The sequence below is a fragment of the Oreochromis aureus genome, linkage group 7, assembly GCF_013358895.1.
Source record: "Oreochromis aureus strain Israel breed Guangdong linkage group 7, ZZ_aureus, whole genome shotgun sequence".
Taxonomy (NCBI): Eukaryota; Metazoa; Chordata; class Actinopteri; order Cichliformes; family Cichlidae; genus Oreochromis; species Oreochromis aureus.
Window position 1 is genome coordinate 1,337,810 of NC_052948.1, and position 21,392 is coordinate 1,359,201.

At 39.5% G+C, this 21,392-nt stretch overlaps 2 protein-coding genes across 3 annotated transcripts; one reads left to right on the forward strand and one right to left on the reverse strand.

Annotated features, from left to right (window-relative positions):
* Positions 1 to 2,425: 2,425 nt before the first annotated feature.
* Positions 2,426 to 21,133, reverse strand: LOC116319549 (cytochrome P450 2J2-like). Of its 2 annotated transcripts, XM_039614561.1 has the most exons (12): positions 21,011 to 21,133; positions 9,045 to 9,193; positions 7,648 to 7,810; positions 6,089 to 6,241; positions 5,821 to 5,981; positions 4,666 to 4,734; positions 4,464 to 4,568; positions 3,937 to 4,075; positions 3,475 to 3,560; positions 3,047 to 3,148; positions 2,821 to 2,962; positions 2,426 to 2,741 (listed from the first exon to the last, which is right to left on the reverse strand). In XM_039614561.1, the coding sequence occupies exons 3-12, from the start codon at positions 7,739 to 7,741 to the stop codon at positions 2,554 to 2,556; spliced, it is 1,239 nt and encodes a 412-aa protein (XP_039470495.1). In that variant the 5' UTR covers positions 7,742 to 7,810; positions 9,045 to 9,193; positions 21,011 to 21,133; the 3' UTR covers positions 2,426 to 2,553. The 2 variants fall into 2 exon arrangements, with proteins under 2 accessions (XP_039470495.1, XP_031594788.2); XM_031738928.2 differs by lacking the exon at positions 21,011 to 21,133 and having other exon boundaries at positions 9,045 to 9,969.
* Positions 13,072 to 16,453, forward strand: si:ch211-196c10.15. The gene is made up of 2 exons (XM_039614571.1): positions 13,072 to 15,704; positions 16,317 to 16,453. The coding sequence occupies exon 1, from the start codon at positions 13,280 to 13,282 to the stop codon at positions 14,162 to 14,164; it is 885 nt and encodes a 294-aa protein (XP_039470505.1). The 5' UTR covers positions 13,072 to 13,279; the 3' UTR covers positions 14,165 to 15,704; positions 16,317 to 16,453.
* Positions 21,134 to 21,392: the final 259 nt, after the last annotated feature.

Consider the following 21,392-nt stretch of genomic DNA (forward strand, 5'->3'; position numbering starts at 1 on the left):
CTCCAAGAACTCGGCTGTTAAACTCCTAAAGTTTGCAGATGACACCACCGTCATTGGCCTCATTCAGGATGGTGATGAGTCTGCATACCGGCAGGAAGTTGAGCGGCTGGTACTCTGGTGCAGTCAGCACAATCTGGAGCTGAACACTCTTAAAACTGTAGAGATGACAGTGGACTTCAGGAGACATCCTCAACTCTGCCCCCTCATCATATCAGACAGCCCTGTGTCGACTGTGGAGATCTTCAAGTTCCTGGGTACCACCATCTCCCAGGACCTGAAGTGGGAGACCAACATCAACTCCATCCTCAAAAGACCCAGCAGAGGATGTACTTCCTGAGACAACTGGGAAGTACAGTCTTCCACAGGAGCTGCTGATCCAGTTCTACACTGCAGTCATTGAGTCTGTCCTGTGCTCCTCCATCACAGTCTGGTATGGTGCAGCCACTAAACAGGACAGGAGCAGACTGCAGCGGACTGTACTGAGCAGCAGAAAGGATCATCGGCGCCCCCTGCCCTCCATCCAGGATCTGTACCTCTCAAGAACCAGGAAACGGGCAGGTAAAATCATCACAGACCCCTCACACCCTGGACACAGACTTTTTGACCTGCTGCCCTCTGGCAGACGGTACAGAAGCCTGCAGACCAGGACCACCCGACACAGGAACAGTTTCTTTCCCCTCGCCATCTCCCTTCTAAACAGTTGACCTGTCACACTGCTCCCACTGCCAGACTGCAGCTGCACCTTATGTACATTCTGTAGTATTCATTCCACCTCATTTCTGTATTTTATGTATATACGTTTAGATTAGTTATTTATAGTTGGTTTACACAGCTTTGTGTATGTATGTGTATGCATGTGTAATGTATATATAGATATGTGTGTGTGTGCGTGTGTGTCTGTGTGTGATTTACATTGCTGTGCTCAAGAGCCACCATCTACCGGAACCAAATTCCTTGTATTTGTCTGCACATATACTTGGGCAATAAACACGATTCTGATTCTGATTCTGATGTTCCTGCTCGCCTACTTCGGCTTACGCTGTTCCGAATTCACCTCCTCATCCTCGAAGTTCCATCCGACTCTTCACCCGTGCATGAGTGTCATCCACCCAGTCTCCGAAGACTGCTTCATTTTCATCCTCAAACAAAGCAAACCAATCAATCGGGCAGCACCACGCCTACATACTACTTCAAAATAAACTCTCCTTTAAGACCCTTCGAATCACTAACCCTTTACCTCGACCTCAGAAAATCTCAGCACACCTTACCTTCAGATCCTCTGTTCATCACCGAATCTGGCTACGCCCCAATCAGGACACGGCTCCTCTCACACTTTCGCCAAGTGCCCTCGTCTTCAGGGATTCCTCCAAATCACTTCCCTGGCCATCCCTTCCTCACCGGCGTCGTGACTTCTGCCTCCTGCAAAGGAATCCCTGACCACTTAATCAAGCTCCTGGGTCGATGGTCATCACAAGTCTACCTGGTATACATTCACAACATTCTCCAAAACCTCCGTTATGCCCAGTCTTCGCTCCTGCAGGGGATGCTGTCTTTGGGGGTTCGACCCGGCCCGAGAGCCATCGCCAGTCCCCTTCAAGGCCTTCCCCAAACCGCAGCACTAATCACACTTCCTCATCCCTCATTGCTCATCGATACCAAGGGAGTGGTCCCTGCTAGTGAAGTGGAGAGATCATCTGAATTTCAGGAGCGGGACCACTCCTCCTTCATGCCCCCTCTGGCCTCAGGCTATAAAAGCCCCCCTTCTCCAATACCCGCTGTTCTCATTTTCATGCCCCACCCTGCTCCCCCTTTTTTCTTTCCTCTCTTCTCCTGTCCTCCCCTCTTCCTTTCCTCCCTTTATTTCTCGTTAGTACAGGGGGTTCGGCCCGGCCCGAGAGCCATCGCCAGTTCCCTTCAAGGCCTTCCCCAAACCGCAGCACTAATCACACTTCCTCATCCCTCATTGCTCATCGTTACCAAGGGAGTGGTCCCTGCTAGTGAAATAAAGGTTTCAGTAGATTTGATGCAAGTTCAAATCTTCAATGTTTCACGTTTGAAATAATCATATTTTAATACTTTTTATAATCCTGTAAGTGTCTGATATTGAGTTTAAAGAGATTCTTAGAGAAATTCCTTGATGCCGTGTTATATGAGTGGAGGCCTTTTATGATCATAAGCTTTTATGGCACAGTAAGAAGGTCTGGTACTGATAACTGACAAAAGCTCAGTTATATTGTAGCAAAGAGACCAAGCTTAAAAACAACTTAGTGAAAAGCCAAATCAAATGTAACTAAGAAAAGAAAATGATTGAGGTGAAATGTTTGTTTGATGTTTAATGTTGTTGGACCAGCAACATAATAAAGAACTGTCTGAAAACAAAAGAAGCTGATTCAAACTGCAGAAAGTGTGAAATACAAGAAACAAATGTGAGTTTCATACGTTTATTTCATACTTCACTAATGCAGTGGAAGAGGAAATGAGAAATGGATAAAAGTATCCCAGATAACGTCCAACCAGGACTAACTGCTCATTAATGTCCATCTGCACACCGCCTCACTGTGGTGTCCTGAGTTGGACCTTCATGCGGTAAGGTTTGGGAGTCAGAGTGACCCCATAGACTGGAGTGAAGTCTGGTTCTCCTGCGTCCTCGGGCCAGATGAACTTGAACTTCCTCAGCAGAGTCACCATGATGAGGAAGAGCTCCATACGAGCCAGACCCTCTCCAAGACACACCCGGGGACCTGAGCCATTGAAAAAAATACCTCAGTATCATCCACGACAGATAATTTAATCAACTATGTCTGTATGTGTTGCATGTACCTGCAGAGAAAGGCATGAAGGCCTCTGGTTTAACAAACTCTCCTTTGTCATCGAGGAAGTTTTCAGGGTTGAATTCATGAGGGAATTTCCACTGTCCCTCCTCGTTGAGCACTGAGGTCAGATTCTCGATGATCATTGTTCCCTGAGGATGAAATCAACCCCAAAACCATTAAGGATGCTCCTCACTTTTTCTGTTGCCAAAACCTATTTAACCAGTTGGCTTTACCTTGGGAATGGAATATCCCATTAGCTCTGTGTCTTTAGTCGTGCAGTGGAAGACACTGAGAGGAACAGTGTTGGAAACTCTCTGTATCTCATGAATCACAGCCTGGATTAAGAGAAGACATTTCTTTGACTTAGAGCAGAATACATGCATGCTCTCAAATTCAGCCACAAAAACAACACATATATACTTCAAGCAATATGTTGCCAATTAATCCAGTGGATCTGCAGTTCCACAGAGCAGCTGTTATTTGACAGTCTGTGCTTTGGTTTGAGAGCCTCTAAGAAGAATCGACACAGCTGCAAATAGAGTTACAGTTTCATTTATTTACTCATTTATAAATTATTTCTAAACTTTACATGGCTTTGTGTCACCATCTAACAAACATGGCACTCAGAACCAAACACCTTAAATGTAAGTAAAAAAAATACCTGCGTGTAGGGCATCTTGTGTCTGTCCTCAAAACTGGCCTGATCTTTCCCTTCCAGCACTCGGTCTATCTCCTCCTGGCATTGTTCTGTTAGAACAGGACAACACAAACACTTTGCAGTACACCATAAACAGTGATATATGATACCATAACTATGATTTTAGAAAAGTAACCTTGTAGGCGTTCAGCATTTGATATACACTGTATGGACAAAAGTATTTGACCACAATGCTTAATCTTTGAATTCAGGTGTTTTCAGTTTCTTTGCCACAGATGTAACAAATTTGTGAAAGAATGGGTCGTTACACAGAGCACACTGAATAACAGTGTGGTACTCCAATCAACTATAGGCGGTCAGCCATATAGATTAAGGGTCTTAGTGTACAGCATAGCAGTGCATGACTTTCTGGTACAACAAAACTGAAGCTGATAACAAAAGGCTAAGTCATATGTGCAGGTTTACCTTGTACATGTGGGTAGTTCACAAGATAAAGAAAACCAGTAAGTAGGGTGTTGGATGTAGTGTCAGTCCCAGCAAAGTAAAGATCCAAGGTGTACCTAAGGAGCTGTGTTTCTGAAAATGAAGACCCATCGTTGCCTCTCTAAGAAAAAGTTACACATGGAAAAGAAAGTGATAGACACGGTACGGGAGACGGAACGGTCACAACCACACGTATGTTCATCTTTCTGCTTTAAAACTATGAATCCATCTCTTTTTAAGGCGTTGTGTTAGAATCAGAGATGGGCAGTAACGCGTTAATCTGATTACTTTTTACAAGTAACAAGTAAAGTAAGGAATTACTATTGCAAAAAAGTAATTAGATTACTTTTTGTGATACGTAATCAGTAATTAGTAACTAATTACTTTTTTCAAGTAACTTGATCAACACCAGTTAGAATGAATTCAAATATTTTTTAATCATTAAAATGCATCCTGTATTTATATAAATTCGAATATATGACATTGCAAACTGCTCCTTTTACACACACCTTTTCCAGTTCATCCAAATAGCAGTCAATAAAGTCGCGTGCCTCTCCCGGGACTCTGGTCTTCTTGTGCTCCCTCACAAAATCAGCTACAATTTTTTCTAAAGACTAAAAAATACAAGGGATTCTTCATTTCTTACAATTTACTTTTAACAAATAAAGTACATAGAGTATGTCCTTGTAGTTAGTGTTTTCGTAGTATTACCTCAGCATTCTTGAAGACCTTCCTGAAAGGCAGCGGCAGGTAACGAATTAAAGGAAGAGAGTCATACAGCTGTAAATAAAGAAAAGTCTTCAGTTTTCCTTTGTGCTTTAGTTGTACCTGATAAAAGATCCTCAGCATTTCCAACCACCTAAAAAGGACGACGTGAAGGACTTCTCTGTTCTATGTCTCCTTATGTCAGTATGCCAATGCTTCCTTCTCTTACTGTCATGGTCGCAGCTTTTTCACCTCAGAGTTTCTGAATAACTTTAGAGTGCTTTGGATGAACTGTCTGATTCCAGTGTTTTGTTTTATTTTTTTTATTTTGTAGTTTGATTATTTGTTATACTGATTTTTACTGTTTTAACATTCGTTTTGAATCCTTGTTTTCTTCTTAGCTTCAATTCCTACTTTGAGTTAATCTGCATTTATTTCTCTCAGTGGATCCTTATCTGTTCCTCCCTCTGCCCCATCTTTCCCCTGAATTAGTTCATTCATGTTTTAGTGTCTCTTTGTTTCAGTAAGAGTTTATTTTCAGTTTTAATCTGATAATTACTTTAATTGTTTGTCTTGCTTAGGTCTGTCTGATATATGCTATATTGCCAAAAGTATTCGCTCATCTGGCTTTGCAAGCATATGAACTTGATTTAAATCCCATTTTTAACACAAATGGTTTAAGATCATGTTGAATCACCCGCTTCAGCTATGACAGCTTCAACTCTTTTTGGAAAGCTTTCCACAAGGTTTAGGAGTGTGTTCATGGCAATTTTTGGCCATTCTTGACTGATGACGAGAAGGCCTGGCTTACAGTCTCCACTCTAATTCATCCAAAAGGGTTGTGTCAGTTTGAGGTCAGGACTCTGCTTAGGCCAGTCAACGTCTTCTGCAGCAAACTCACTCATTCATGTAATATGGACCTTGCTTATATACACTGGTACACAGTCATGTTGGAACAGGAATGGGCTGTCCCCAAACTGAATTGAAAATTGAAATTCTGATTTTGTGTTTCTGGGACACCTTTAAGAAATTAAAGCTTGTCTTTTGTTGGTGTTCTCTGCATCTTGATTCTGGATTTTAGTTCCTCTAGAAACTCTACAGACTCCACAGAGGCTGTGACACATAAAGCAGCTATAGACTAAGAAACATGCGTTTACTCACCATAGCCCATGGTCCATTGGTTATCCTGGTATTCTCAGTAAAGCATCGAACAATAAATTGTATTAACGCATGATCATACTCATAGCGTGTGGCAAAAAGAACTTGACAGATGATATTGGAGGCCGCATTGTGGAACATAACTCGAGGACTCATGGTTTTACCTGTGCAAGATATAATGTAACAGCACAGAATTGTAAAATAATACAAAACAACATGAGAGAAAACAGCACAATACGCAATTTAGCTATGGATGTACAGATGGACCTACCAACGCTCTCTTCCAGGGTACTAATGATGTGTTTTATCTCTTCATGAATCCTGTCCTCCATTGAATTCTGCCCCAGACCAAAGTTCCTCAAAGTGGTCAAAGCAAAGCGACGATGTTCCTTCCAACTAGAGCCATAATCTGCCATAATGACCCCTACAGCAATTTTAGCAGCACAAAGAGGAGACAACTTAAGAATTCAGTAAAAGGACTAGATGTTACAGTCCCTGATAATGCATTGCTTTAAATGGAGAAAATCTTGAGGGATGGCTGTTATAAGGAAAGCAGGCCAGAAACGTTGCCAGCAGCACACATCGTTGCCTCAACTTTTGGTCTTACCGAAGCTAATCTGCCATTTTTCCTTGGTTAGGTTTAGGGATTAGAGATCTAGATTATCATACTAAAATTTGGGACACATCGTCAGTAGTGGACCTTGGATTCATCAGGTGTTTCGGCCATTATCACAAGACACCCTCATCCAAGGAGGCCCTGCCAGGGTTGGTCAGGCCCTGGAGTGTGTCACTGGTTTGTGTTAAATTGTTATTTCTCTTCTTCTTTCTGCTGTTTAATTTTCTACAGTTTATTTTCTCCTATCTATTCACTGCAACTAAGAATAATACTTACCTCTTTAGCATTTATGGAGCATAACTTCTTCAAAGGAATACAAAAGGTGATAGAGAGAAGTAAGACAAAAGGGACAAGATAGGAGAGAGCAGAGAGGAGAGCCGAAGGGGGGCGCCCGATCTTGCTTCCCACACCTCCCTGCCGGATCGGGCTGTAAGCTCTACCTCCCCGCTGCCTCCCAGAAAAGGGAAGAAGAGCAGAGGGGAGAAGAGTGGAAAATTTTCTTTTCTCTCATGGTTAGCTGACTGCCTTAGATGCCCAAGTGATGTCAGCCCTTTTTAGTCATAGCCAGTGACTGGTCCTCTCAGCAGTGCTAGCTAATTCTCTTATAGCCTGCCGGTGCACCTGTCCTCTGATCCCAATCTCTCTAAGCAGTTTTGCTGTTGTACCGGCAGCAAAGCCCCTGCACCCCACTTCCACCGGGCGCACCTTAATCTTCCAGCCTCTGTCCTCTGCCTCAGCTGCCAAGTTGGCATACCGCAGCTTCTTACACTCAAATGCTTCCTCAATTGTTTCCTCCCATGGTACCATCAGCTCAATGACATACGCAAGTTTTTGCATCTGCCAATCCCTGGCAACCTTCAGCAGGCCCAGGTCCGGGGTTGAGGGGCTCGTCCTCGGCTTGTCTCCCTCCCGGACAAATGCTGATGAAAACTGACGCTCCTCTTGGTTCGTGAAAGGTTGAGCGTTGATGGATCATTCATTTGGTTAGTCTACAGGACAGAGCTGAACTTTGCCTCGGCTCCTCTTAAGTAAACTGGCAACATTTTGTGATCTTTTTTTCTCTTTTGAAGGTTGGAATTTTAACTTGAATGTGTGAATACAAATGCACGTCTTTTTTGTAGTCCTACCTAACATCGCATTGAGTGAACTGTTGTTGGGATTTGGGGACATATAACATGACATATGTCTTATATTACATGTAATGTTTATTGTACCTTTCCTCTTGGTGATATCACTGACAAACAAGTCTTGGGGTCGTCCAGCAAAATCAGTAGCCTTTGTCACTATAGCTTCTTTGATTGCCTTCATCCCATTGATGATTACAGCTGGTTTGAGACCAATGTAAATACTGTAGACATCGCCATAAGATTTCCTCAGCTGGCAGAGAAAATAACAAGTGTTTGCAATTAATTTATGACAAATTCAGATGGATATTTTCTTCAAAGGAATCTTGATGTGTGTTCAATCATCCAGTTAAGGAAACCCCCAAAATTGATTCTGTTCATCTGGATGTAGCGTTTTCTGAATGTTACTGGAAGCACTGAAAATACAGACAATTGTTGCTATCTGCAAATGTGCATGGAGATTTGTTTCACGTCATACTTGTAAGACTGTAATACAGTCCTTAAGCGTCGTATTAGTCGGCTATTGGTGGTGGTTGTGTCAATGTAAGGCAACCTCAGATGGACAGACCACAACAGATGTGCTATATGTTCACTGTAAGTAGATGTTGAAAGTTTTTTCAGTAGGTGTCATAAGTAGCTAGCACTTGGAACTTTTTGTAAAAAAATTAAAATGTTACCCATAACTTGTTCAATTTATGGTTCACTCTTACATCATCTGTCAGAAATGATAATAAAGCAGCCATCTAAAAAAAAACAAATGCTCAGTGGAGGAACTGATATCCAACTACAGTAGAAGCGACTGTAACATGCTTGAAACTCACAGTGTAACCTTAAAGCTACATACATTTGCAGATCTGCTATGGCAAAAGTTATTAAATTGAAAAGATGGGTGATTTATAACTGATGGCTTACCTGTATTTTCAGTGCTTCCAGCAATATTTTTCTGATATTAATCTCTATGCACACTTAAATGATTATTTACACATTTACAAATCTGATTTACACACATTCTGAATACCCGTCTGCAGATCCCTGGACAGATTCACAAACCTTTTTACCGATTAACAGATTTAGTTACACATCTCTAAATCTGGTTTGATTTTCAAAACAATCCAAACAACAAAATGTATGACTTGGAATATAGGATGGATACAGCAAAGTGTGTAGCCAGTGCACTCTGCAGATATTATGTTATGCAATCACATAAAGGAATGCAGGATTGGTTCTGAGTTACCTGTGCCATTATATTGCAAAATTTTCATTGCTTTAAAAAGTATATTAATTTTTACAGCCATTGTTTTCACATTTATAGTTTTTAACTTCTAGTAATGATTGAATCTGTCAATGTTAGGAGAAGCATACTGATGCTCATATGTCTTTGTGACTAAACAGTTAGACCCATTTAAATACTAATAACAGTAGTTACATCTGTGCCATAAAATAGCCTATTTAAAGAAAAATAGTTTTCATTGCAAGTGTTTTCTTACTCTCTCAAAGTCCTTTAAAGGGTTCTCCAGTCTCAGCTGCAGAATGTTCCCCAGTAGGGGCAGAATTGGGGGTCCTGGTGGAAAGTTCTTGGGTCTTCGGGACTTCAGTTGAAGGATGATAAAGAAAATGCAAAGCCATAGCAGCACAACTGAAATAAACATGGCAGAATCAATTGGACTGCAAAAAGAGGAGTAGCTGGTTAACCTGTCAGAAAAGGTTAGCTCAGCTCTGCCTTTGCTAATGTTGACTTTTCGCTCTGTGTCAACGTTATGTGACGATACAAACCACTTTCAGATTAAAGCAGACAAATCAGTGTCGGGCAAAGTTACGTGTCAGACAATAAGTAACAAGAATTCATAGAAATGGAGGGCCAAAGGTGAATGCCAGAGCTCTTTGAAAGAAACTTGACTCCACTGTTATCTTTTTTTAACTGATGAACCAACACGTTCAAAGTTTATCTTAATTATGAAAGTTAACTATAGATTCAGTGCAACTGCCACTACTGACACCCACAATGCACATACACTCCAGACACTCCAGAGGTACACCTCACTGTTACCAAATGTAACCCATTTTTGCCCTCAGACATAGATTCAACAAGGTGCCGGCAACACTTCTTACAGATTCTGGTCCATATTGACAGGAAAGCATCATGCAGTACCTGCAGATTTGTTGGCTCCACATCAATAATCTTTGGTTAAAACACATGCAGTCACGTTCAAAAACTGGTTTGAGATTATCTGAGTTTTGTAATGTGGTGCTGTCATCCTGCTGAAAGCAGCCATGAGAAGTTGGATACATTGTGGTCATAAAAGGATGGACGTAGGATGAAAGTGTACCAATAAAATACCCCCCACACCATTACACCACCAAATTGTGCAAAATTCTGACACTTAATTTCTGAACATTGCAGCAGAAATCCAGACACATAAAACCATGTGTCCTTCTGCTGCTGTAGCCCATCTGTTTGCAGGTGTATGCCAATAAAATATCCCCACACATTTACACAAGCATCGGCATCCTAAACCACTGATACATAGCAGGACGGATCCAGCACAACTGAACAGCATTGTACAATGAATTAGACTACACTGAGCTGAGTCACCTGCCATTAAAGGCCAATTCAGCCCTGCCCCATCTAGGTGTTTACTTTTTGTTCTGTGTAAAAGGTAAGTGAGAAGAAAGGTTATTCTGAGTCAACCCCTTCCAGATGAATGCAGATAAATCAGTGTCATGTATTAATTAACAAGAAGTTGGAATGCCAAAGGTAAGTAGGCTAGCACTTATCTTAGGAGGCCAAAGGTAACTGCTAGAGTTCTTACCTTTGGAGGCCAAAGGTAAGAACTCTAGCAGTTACCTTTGGCCAGCTACCTTCATGGTTACATGGTTTGAGACGCTGATATGAAGGGATTGAGTTCAAAAACACTTTAGTTCCTCACATTTTTATGCAATCTTTTGGTTCAACTCACTGATGTAAGCAACTGCATCTGAGTTGTTTCATTGTGAGGTCACCGTTGTGTCTTCAGCTTTATATAATAATAACATGCTTCAGCTGTGTCCTTTTATTCAAACTCCATTCAAGGCAATGCTAGTTACACATCAGTCAAGTTAACCAAAAAGAAATGTTACTTACTGTCAGTAGAGACGATGCCCTTCAAAATAAGTTTCACACCAGAACAGCATTCAGGAACATTACAGTCTTCTTATCTGTCTCAGGTGCACTGCTGGACTGGCCATCGGGCATACCGGGCATTTGCCCGGTGGGCCCCTGGCGATTTTTTGGTTTTATGGGCGATGGACTTTTTTTTTTTTTTTTGGAAGGGTATATATAATGAAAGGTGTTGGATTGGCCAATTGGTCATGATCGACTCTGGGCTGGACCAATTACAGCCGAGGAGGCCGGATGCACCCTCCCCTTGTTTAGCAATCTTATAGACGAACTAAAGAAAATGGAGAACAAAAAAGAAAGGAGGTGTTTATGAAAATATCACTAAATCTGTCATTTATTAATTTTAATATTAATTAATGATCATGTCTCACCTCTAGTGTTCTTGGTCTTAATTTAAGGTTTTTCCTATAGCGATTGACAGATCACGTGACTTTCGTGCATTGCATGCCGGGAACTCGAGGCAAAACAATCCAAGTACCGCATCAAATGCAAGCATTTGCAGCACCGCAAAACGTTCATTCTCCGGTTCCAATACCTTCTTGGTTTTCTTTGCCGCACAAAAAAGGAATGTACAAAACTAAGGAGAACAATGCCGGACCGCATACAAAGACAGACTCGACGAAAAGGCAAAGAAAGATACGAGGAAAAAATCAAAGGAGTGAGAGGGTCAGACCCTTACGAGCACACAGAGTGGACAAAAAGACGTTAGCGTGCTGCCCAACTTTCACCACGCTCAGATTTATAATTATACGGTTCTTGGGTGAGTGCATACACTCATGAAGTTTAGTAACTTCAGGTCACTGCAACAAGCCCAGGTACAGTTTACCGACGGATGAGTACAGGACCTTGAAATGCACCGTGTAGAACGAAAAGACCATCGTACAAACAAAGGTAAGTTTACCAGTCTCACAAATCGTCGTCATAAATACACAATCGTTAACCGTTTATTAATATAACCTTTGAGCTCAACGGTAATTAATTAGTAGTGGAAATAATTTCTGGTACGCATTACAGAAATGTAGCAGTGACAATAATATTGTATGCTGTAATCGCACTGGACAATTAGTGATACAAAACAACTGTTTTATCCTGTGAATAAAAGTATATGTTTTTGTCAGTGTACCGTGGTAATAACAGAAGTTTAAACGCAATATTGTGTCAGGACAATTCACTATTTATGCACAATAAATAAAGAAGCATAGCGCGACAATTTCTGTTCAGTGCCAGACTTGCTTGTAACCTATATCACCAATTATGTTAAGAAAAATGACGTATTAACTACTACAAAACACTGACCTTTGTGGGAATGCTTGGAGCAGACTAACATGTGAGCTGGAGTGTTCTGAGACGTTATATTTGGTATATCCAGACCATCCGTCGGCTCTTACTTCGGAAACATGGCTTGAAAAATTTCTCTTCAACGACGTAATCCGATTAAAAAAAACGATCTCTTTACCCGTCGGCTTCCCGTGGCTGTCATGCGACCGGCTATTGCAGTTAATAATACAACAGCTTCTTGCCATATTTTGTGTTTCTTTTTATTGCTGTGTAACTGAGTTCAATTGAAAGCCTGCGTGCGCTGGTACCTCTTGCCTCAAGTTCCCATAATCCTTTGCGGTTTTACCCCTGAATGACGTCACATTTTCAATCTCTATCCTGGTGGGCCGGTCTCTAGTCAAAATGCCCGGGCCGATTTTTTGTCCCAGTCCAGCCCTGCTCAGGTGTTACAACTTGAGTTTAATTATGGTTATTCCACATCTTTTAAGCTCCCAGAAATAGGATTTGTCTTCTTGTAAAATAGTTTTTGCATTTTATCCAGGTAAAATAAAGCCCAAATTTTTAGAAGGTACACTGCTTTTCTCCTGCCTAATTAGCTCTATCCATCATCATCTGGTTTATATAAATAAATTTCTGTACATTTATATATAATAGAATAAAATATGAACTTATTGTTTGTGATTAGAGATTGTATTAATACTTATTTCATTCTGCAATTTATGGTTGATGAATTACAGTATTTCAGGAAATTACCAGGTATATGACCTCATCTAAGTTAACCTTCTGAGGTCGCCGGACGTGCCGGCGCATCAAAATCACATGACCAATTTAAGATGTCACAGCTACAAGATGCAGCAAGTCAGATGCCGTTTCTCAATTCTCAAATGCGTGATGCGTACTCGCATTCTCGGCGATGCGTACTGGCGAGAACGCATGGGAGTACGGACTCGCCGAGAAGCAATACGTACTCACTCACGTTGAGAATTGAGAAACGGCCTTTGTCTGAGTTTCGGACGAAATGCATTCTGAGATATTTAGCTGTACCAAGTCCACACAAGTCACCACCGATGCATGCTCGATAAAACGGGCGGAGCGAGAACACATCCGGGACTTTTTCATGTCCTCAGTTTGATGCGTACTTCGAATTGGAACAGTACTGAGGGGGGAAGAAGGTGGCGGACTGAGCAGTCGCATCCGTCTGAACGCCTCACTAAAGTCCCGATGTTTTCATCTTGAAGTTATTTAATCCACTCCTTTGAGTTATATTGACGACGTTTCAGCCTGAACATGAAGAAAAGCAACAACACTAAACCTCCGGCAGTGAAAAACCTCCCTTTCACAACTCAGAGAAACAGCGAGCATGACTACACAGCCCCGATGGAAACGGCTAATTCCAGCAGCAACAAGAGGGACAGACTGTTAACAACCCCTGATAATACTCCCGAGAAACCACATATGGAGAAAAAAGCAAAAGGTACGGCTAATGATAACGACTCCAACACATCCACTGACACTATACTGAAAGCTATTGAGAGTCTTGGAAAACGTGTTGATGACCGCATGGATGAAGTTAGCAAACAAATTCAACAACATAGCGCCATGCTGGCTTCCATTGCTAAATCGGTGCAGTTTAATTCAGAGGAGCTGCAAGAATGCAAAAAGAAAATAAAACACCTGGAAAAAGAGATTGAATCACTCAAAAAAGATAATGACGACACTAAAGATCGCGTATTGAGCCAGGAAAGATACAAAAGAAGATGGTGTCTCCGTATCAAAGGGAAAAAGGAGAAAATAAATGAAAATATCAGAGGAGAAGTGGTGGAACTTCTAGGAAGGATTGCTCCGGACCTAAAGATGAAGATGGAAGAAGCGGTTGATGTTGTCCACAGAGTGGGAAGAGCAGCGGAGAATAAGCATCGACAAATCATTATTCTGTTTGTGAGACGTGCTGTGAGAGATGACATCTGGAGGCGAACAAAGGCTTCTCCCGTGTGCAAAGAAGAAGGCATCCGCTTTGCTGAAGACCTGACCCCAGAGGACTGGAGATCCAGACAAGCATTGTGGCCAAAAATCGACCAGGCTCGGAAGGAAGGCAAGGCTGCGGGCTTCAGAGGCCCTTTTGGTTTCATAGAAGGCAAACGCATCAGGGAAGAGACTCCAGGTACAGGCTGACATCTGACTATGAAAGGAATATACAGTGGAACATTTCGGGTGATGGGACTTTTACCTCAAGACTTTCCTACTCCACCTCCTAAACTTCCTCTTTAAAGCTGTTCATGTGTTCCGTGTTCCAATTGAAAACTAACATTTCTTTTTTTTCCTTTAACACAAGGGGACTTAAAGACTCAATTAAGCGCAAAGCTGTTTTTCTGTTCTGCAAGGGGCAACAGGCAAACTGTATTTTTCTCCAGGAAACTCATTCTGAGGAATCTGATGTGAAATTTTGGTTACAACAATGGGGAGATAACATTTTTTTAGTCATGGTACAAACAGGTCGGCTGGGGTTGCTATTTGTTTCACCAGATATCCTGGTAGGTTTTTGTGCAACTTGGCAGACAAAGATGGACATTGGGTTGCCTGTGTGCTAAATACTGATAATACTCTGATTACGTTGGTTAATGTTTATGGATACAACAATGATCAAGAGAATAAGAACCTGCTGCATCAAATTTCTACAGTTATAAAGGAACTTAATACCAAATTCCCCACTGATTATATAATTGTTGGAGGTGATTTCAATGTGACTCCCGATGAATGGTTGGATAGATGGCCTTCAAAATTTTCAAGTGAACATAGAAACCCAATATTTGAAAATTTTGCTAATGATACTAAATTAATAGATGTATGGAGATTGTTAAACAAAGACGTAAAACAATTCACCTGGCACAAACCCAATGGTCAAAGCAGGTCACGTATTGATTATTGGTTGGTATCCAACTCAATTTTACAATATGTTAAGGAAACAGTCATCTCTAATGGTCCCTTAAGTGACCATTGCGCCATTATTCTAAGACTACAAAGCAAAGACCAAAACAACACATTTAAGGATTATTGGAAATTTAACTCTCAGATGCTGAGAAATGAGGAGTATTGTAATTCTATTAAAAAATTAATCTTAGATATCCAGAATGATGAAGCCATCAATACACCGATGCTCAAATGGGAATATCTTAAATTTAGAATCAGAAAAACCTCAATCGCATTCAGTAAAAAGTTAAACAGACAAAGGAAAGAAGAGGAATCAAATGTAGTTAAAGAACTTATGAAACTTTATGAATCTTTATGGCAAATTGAATTGGACTGAGGAAGAAAAAGGAAAAATTAACAGCTTACAATCTAAATTGGACGAAATGTACCTTTATACACAGCAAATTCAAAAGTGTTAAATGTATTGGTGTTAGTAGTCTTCTTACAAAAGTAGAGTTAATTTTACTCTTAGTAGAGTCACATTCCTTTAATGTAACTCTGAGGTGTAAAATTATAGTAGTTAAAACCGAGTGTTAAAAATGAGTGTTTCTATGTCAAATCTGGAGGTGTTACAATGGAAACATTAACTCTTGAGCTCTTAACTCCGAACTCCTAGAGGGGCTATGACACTAATAGAGTAAATTCACAGACTCCGCCCCCAGCACCACAGATTCTGATCCAAGCTGAAGTGAAGCCGTTTAAGGACATTTTGCTCTACATATTTCTGAGTTGTTTTCCATGCTTGGTAAGTCATTTTTCAAAGATTGTTTCACTTATTATTATTAGCTTTTACTTCTGTGGCTCTTTGGAGTTGAGACAAAGCTGTGTGAAAGGCATTAGCCATGTTGCTCGGTGATAGCATGATATTCTGTTTTAGCTAGCTGAAAGGTATTGTTTGCGGGCAAATACTACAGCCTTGAAAAAAGCTTGCATGTGAATTTTCAGTCACATTTTTGGTCAACTTAAATACACCTAAAACAATGTCTAGAATGTGAAATGTTGGTATAATGGTGCTACTTGAAGCCTGAAAACGATCTCCTATAAAAACAAAACAAAACGAGCAAACAGCAGTAGCTGTTTTTTTCTATATATGTCCTGACTGGGTTCTACGTTAGCATTTAGATCCCTCCAGAGTTTTGTGCACACGGTTTAGGTAAAAATGAAAAAGGTTGAGGTTTTAAATTTGGTTCGGTATTACCTGTTGTCTGTGTCCTTGTCTTTTGGGAAAATACTTTACACAAGTAATGGCTCAAAAATGATTCCTTTTTCTACTGTGCTGCAATTGATAACCGGATTTTTTGTGCAATTAATTAGTGTCAACTAATTTTTAATCGATTTTTAATCAATCTCCACACAGAATATGCCGTGAATATGAAGGTGGAATATGGGGGAGAGCAGAAGTGCGTTGAAGTTCCACAAAGTGACGAATGAAGGACATGCATATTGTATTGAAGAAATAAGTGATGAGAATGCTGTTATTTATTTGCATTTACCAGCTCACCTATGTCAGATTTTTTGATAAACAAAATTCTAATGAAAGTGAGAACATGAACATTGTTACATCTTTCAGAAAATGTTTTGAAATTGTGGTGCACAGTTCTGAATAAATGTTTTTCAAAAACCATTGCATCTTTTTAATGTTTATTTCCAAAGGAATTTCTAGAATTTCAGAACAGTAGAATTTTCACTTTTTAGAATTAATTAGAAGATAACTCTTATGTAGTTAAACTAAAATACTCTTTGAGAGTTAATATATAAACTCTTAACACCTAGTTAGCATTAGTAAGTGTTAAATTATCAACTCCAGATAGATTTGGTGTTTAACACTGAATCAGAGTTAACTGACCAACTCTCCAAAAAGAGTTAAAATAACACTCTCTGGTGTGGACCCATATAGATACTTTAATAGTGTTGAAATCAAATCTGATAGTGTTAATTTGGACATGCTGGATTTGCTGTGTAGAGCCAAGGGGGCTTATTTGCGATCCAAAGCCAAGTGGATAGAAGAGGGTGAAAAGAACACTGCCTATTTTTGCAATCTAGAAAAACGTAGACAAGAATATAATTCAATATGTAACCTAATAATCAATGGAGAGGAATGTACTGACCCTAAACGCATTTCAAGTGAAGTATTTACTTTTTACAGTAACCTTTATAAGTCTTCATACTCAGAACAAAACGTCACCTCCTTCTTTGACAAAATCAGTAATTGCATTCCAGTAATTGATGATAATTTTAGAGAAATTTGTGATGAAGACCTAACAATAGAAGAATTTGATTTTGCTATTAAGAGCATGGCATCTGATCGCTCGCCGGGACCAGATGGAATAACGACTAATTTCTATAAACACTTTTGGGAAGATCTAAAATTACTATTATTCAGTGCGTTAAATGAATGTATAAATCAAAAGGAGCTTATGGCAACAATGAAACAAGGAGTTATAAAATTAATTCCAAAACCAGGGAAAGATAAGAAAAAACTAAGTAATCTAAGACCTATAACACTCTTAAATACAGACTACAAAATTTTTACAAAAGTTTTAGCAACAAGACTAAAAACAGGCATTTCTGAAATAATTAGCCCAACACAATCAGGATTTCTCAAAGGACGGTTGATCCAAAATAATATCCGCTTGGTTTTGGACCTTATCGATTACAATTACCTAATTAAGGATGATGGTTTTATGTTGTTCTTGGACTTCCATAAAGCATTTGATTCTATCGAACACACTTTTATTATTAAGACATTTAAACATTTTGGGTTTGGAGATGCATTTCTGGATATGATCACTATGTTATACACTGATATTAATAGTTGTGTTTCTCTTTCAGAAGGCACATGTCCCAGGTTCAGGGTGGAGAGAGGTATCAGGCAGGGCTGTAGCATCTCACCTCTTTTATTCATTGTAGCCACTGAACTACTTGCTATTACTGTCATAAATTCAAACATCAAAGGATTAGACATAAATAACCACAAATTAATAATAAGTCAACTTGCCGATGATACAACAATCTTTCTAAAAATAAAGAACAAATTCCATTGGCCTTAGATACAATAAAGATCTTTTCTGATGCTTCTGGACTACGCCTGAACCTGGACAAATGTGAACTCATGAGTATCCACAATTGTTCTCACTCTTCTTTGTACAATATACCTGTCAAAAATGAAGTCAAATATCTTGGAATTTGGCTAACTAAATGCATGGCTGATGGCGAAGAAAAGAATATTCAGAATACAATTGACAAATGCAAAAAACTCTAAACCATTGGCTACAGAGAGATTTAACTTTGTTCGGCAGGATAATGTTGACCAAGGTTGAATCTTTGTCCAGATTAATCTATCCAGCTTATTCCCTAGCCATCCCACCAAGAATTATAAAAGACATCAATAAGCTGAATTTTAATTTCATATGGAAAAAAAAACATCATTATATCAGTAACAGGGACTTGATAAAAGACTATGAAGAGGGGGTTTGAAAGCAATCGATTTTGAAATAATGAATGGCATCTTAAAGATTAATTGGCTCCGATCCTTCTTAAAAAATGATAATGACATCTGGCTCTTGATACCATCTCTGATTTTCAACAAAGTTGGGGGATCCAATTCCTTTTAGTATGTGATTTTGAAATTTCTAAACTGCCCATAAAACTCTCCAAATTTCATCAACAAGTTTTGTTAAATTGGAAATTAATGTTTAAACATAACTTTAGTCCCCACAACGTTCCATTGTGGAATAATAGGGTGATATTGAATCGGGGGAAATCTATGTTTGTGGAAGAATGGATGACAAAACAAATTTGGTCTGTGACACATATAATGGATGAAAATGGAGATATACTTGAATTAAACAGGTTTAATGAGAAATATGACATGAGTTGCTCGTTCGAGCTCTACAAAAAGGTTTCACAGAATATCCCAATAGTCCTTGTCAATACGATAAAGAATAATTTTTCAAATATACCGACTCCAAATTTACATAAAATTAAATTAGATGGTCTTGACTTGGTTAATGAAAATGCAGTAATCAGTTTTTGAGGAGGTATTTGGTTAACATCTTATATCCAGGTAGGACAAAACATTCACTCATCCTTAAAGATTATAACAAATCTGAGATCTCGTTGATCAGAACCAAATATTTAAAATTTCCAATTCCCCCCAAATTTAAGTCCATTTTAGAACTACAAAAATATTTACCCTCCAATGAATTTATGAGAGACAGATTTAAATTTGTGTTAGACAACTGTTATATTTGTAAAACAACTTCAGAAACAACAGAGCACATGTTTTATGGGTGTGTGACAATCCAGAACTTATGGAAATCCCTCCATGTCCTAATATTGTCCCAGTATGGAAATATTGATTTTTGGTCTTTTCAAAATATTCAAATTGGAGTAATCCTTAAGGACAAAAATAGTGAGTTTTTAGTTAACAATCTCATTATTATAACAAAGTATTACATTCATAAATGCCGATATGCTAAATCCCCCCCTTCATGGTCTGCTCTTAAAAACGAAATCTCCCTGTTCCATAAATCTCTTAAGCTAATAAATAAGCCCCAAGCAATCAAATTGCATAGATTTTTAGAAGAGTTTGATTTTTCTTAGCCCCTTATTTAAGTTTTGTGTCTTGTTTATGGAACCTCACTTTTAGAGATTTTACGATCCCCCTTGTCTCCTTTATTTCTGTTCCTTGTTTTTCTTTTTTTCCTTTTTTTATTGTTACGTGTGTGTATAAATGTGTGTGTTTGCATATGTATGTATATATGTATGTATGTTTACTTTCAGTCATTGTCGATTTCATTGTGGTGTACCAACTGCACGGTGGCAATGATGTGTATTCCTCTGATTGGGAGAAAAGAAAAAGGAGGTGGGATTCTGTTCTGGATGATTCAATATGTCACTTGTCTCTTTGAGATTGTCATTGTTATTGTTCTAAATATAGTTCATTTAAAAAAAAAGAAAAAAGAATTGGAACAGTACTTGGTCTCCGACTGATGACGTATCACGAGTACACGAGAACGCAAGTACGCACAAGTACGCATATTGAGAAACGGCCAGAGTCTCCATTTCAACTTGGGTCGAAAGTGCGGACTTCAAACTATATACCAGTTTTTGAATTGTGTCGATAGGCCACGTAAAACCAGAGTTATGATAAAAAATACACGCGATGTTTTTTTCTGAACAAAACAGTGGTGTTTACAGCAGGAAGAACGGTAAAAACGGCGTTTTCTACAGACAGCTAGTGTTACAGGCCCCACTATGATGGGCGCGTAGCCAGATTACAATCCTGTAAAACAGGAGAGAAAGTGAACACAGGAGACACGCTGCCGTTCACCTGGTCAGTCTTGCCAGAATTTATTCATACAACACGAGCATATCTGCTCCACTCTTTTGGTAACTCAATTGCACTATAACTGCTCATTCCCTCACATGGCTTGTTTTCCACCAGTACATTTCAATTAATCCACACCACTGGCATAAAACAACAAAGGGTTTAAATGAATGAAACAAATGAAAACTACACCTCTTTTCCCATAAAACAGATAAACAAAATAATTCACATCATCATGGTAGTGTCTTATCATAGAAAGGAAACTCTACTTTCAACATTACTGCACTACTGTCCTTGCCAGCATTTTTGTTGGCCGTACTCTTATTAGCTCTCTCTCGCTTCATATGTCTTTTTTCAGACCAGTTAGATTCTAACACTGAAACAGCAAGTTTACACATGACTTCAGGCGGGCTCAGAACACTTTACAGACACGTTATACAAAACATTTGCCATGAACACAAAGCTACAAGTTTATCAGGAACTGTAAACCCAACCGGGTTGGTGCTTCTTATTATTATATGGAGTATTATACGCATTTGCAACAGCTTGCTAGCGTTACCCAGGCATACAGCCTAGCTATAACATCCTACAGTGCTAAAGTAGCTCACATAGCGACAGTGTAATACATCACATATCACAGACCCGTCTTATGTCATGAAAATCTAAGTATCACAGTGTCCAGCTGTGTATTTCTTTATGTTTTTGACCACATTACTGACCTGTAAAACAGGAGAGAAAGTGAACACAGGAGACACGCTGCCGTTCGCCTGGTCAGTCTTGCCAGAATGGAAAACTTACGGCAGCTATGCACCCGACTCAGTTCCCAAAGCACGCTGCTGCCCCCTACTGTCCAAAGTGTTCTACACTCTCCTGGCAACAGGGAACTTACATGACATTGTGGATTTAAATTACACCAATAAACCAGCTAAATAAAACATGCATAATAATCTCCATATATCACGACACTTAACTCACAATTGTGACCACATATCTGTGTGGAACACACTAGCAAACACTCTCCGCTTGAGAGTGAAAAAAGAAAAAGAAAAAACACCCCTTCCCTATTGGTGTTAGAGTTTACCATGTTAGCCAATCAAAAAA

Coding starts and splice junctions, on each gene's coding strand:
- LOC116319549 (XM_031738928.2), bottom strand. CDS start 9,206: ATGTTTATTTCAGTTGTGCTGCTATGGCTTTGCATTTTCTTTATCATC. Junction 4,569..4,665: donor AGGTCTTCAAGAATGCTGAG/GTAATACTACGA, acceptor TGTATTTTTTAG/TCTTTAGAAAAAATTGTAGC. Junction 2,963..3,046: donor TGGGATATTCCATTCCCAAG/GTAAAGCCAACT, acceptor TTTCATCCTCAG/GGAACAATGATCATCGAGAA.
- si:ch211-196c10.15 (XM_039614571.1), top strand. CDS start 13,280: ATGAAGAAAAGCAACAACACTAAACCTCCGGCAGTGAAAAACCTCCCT.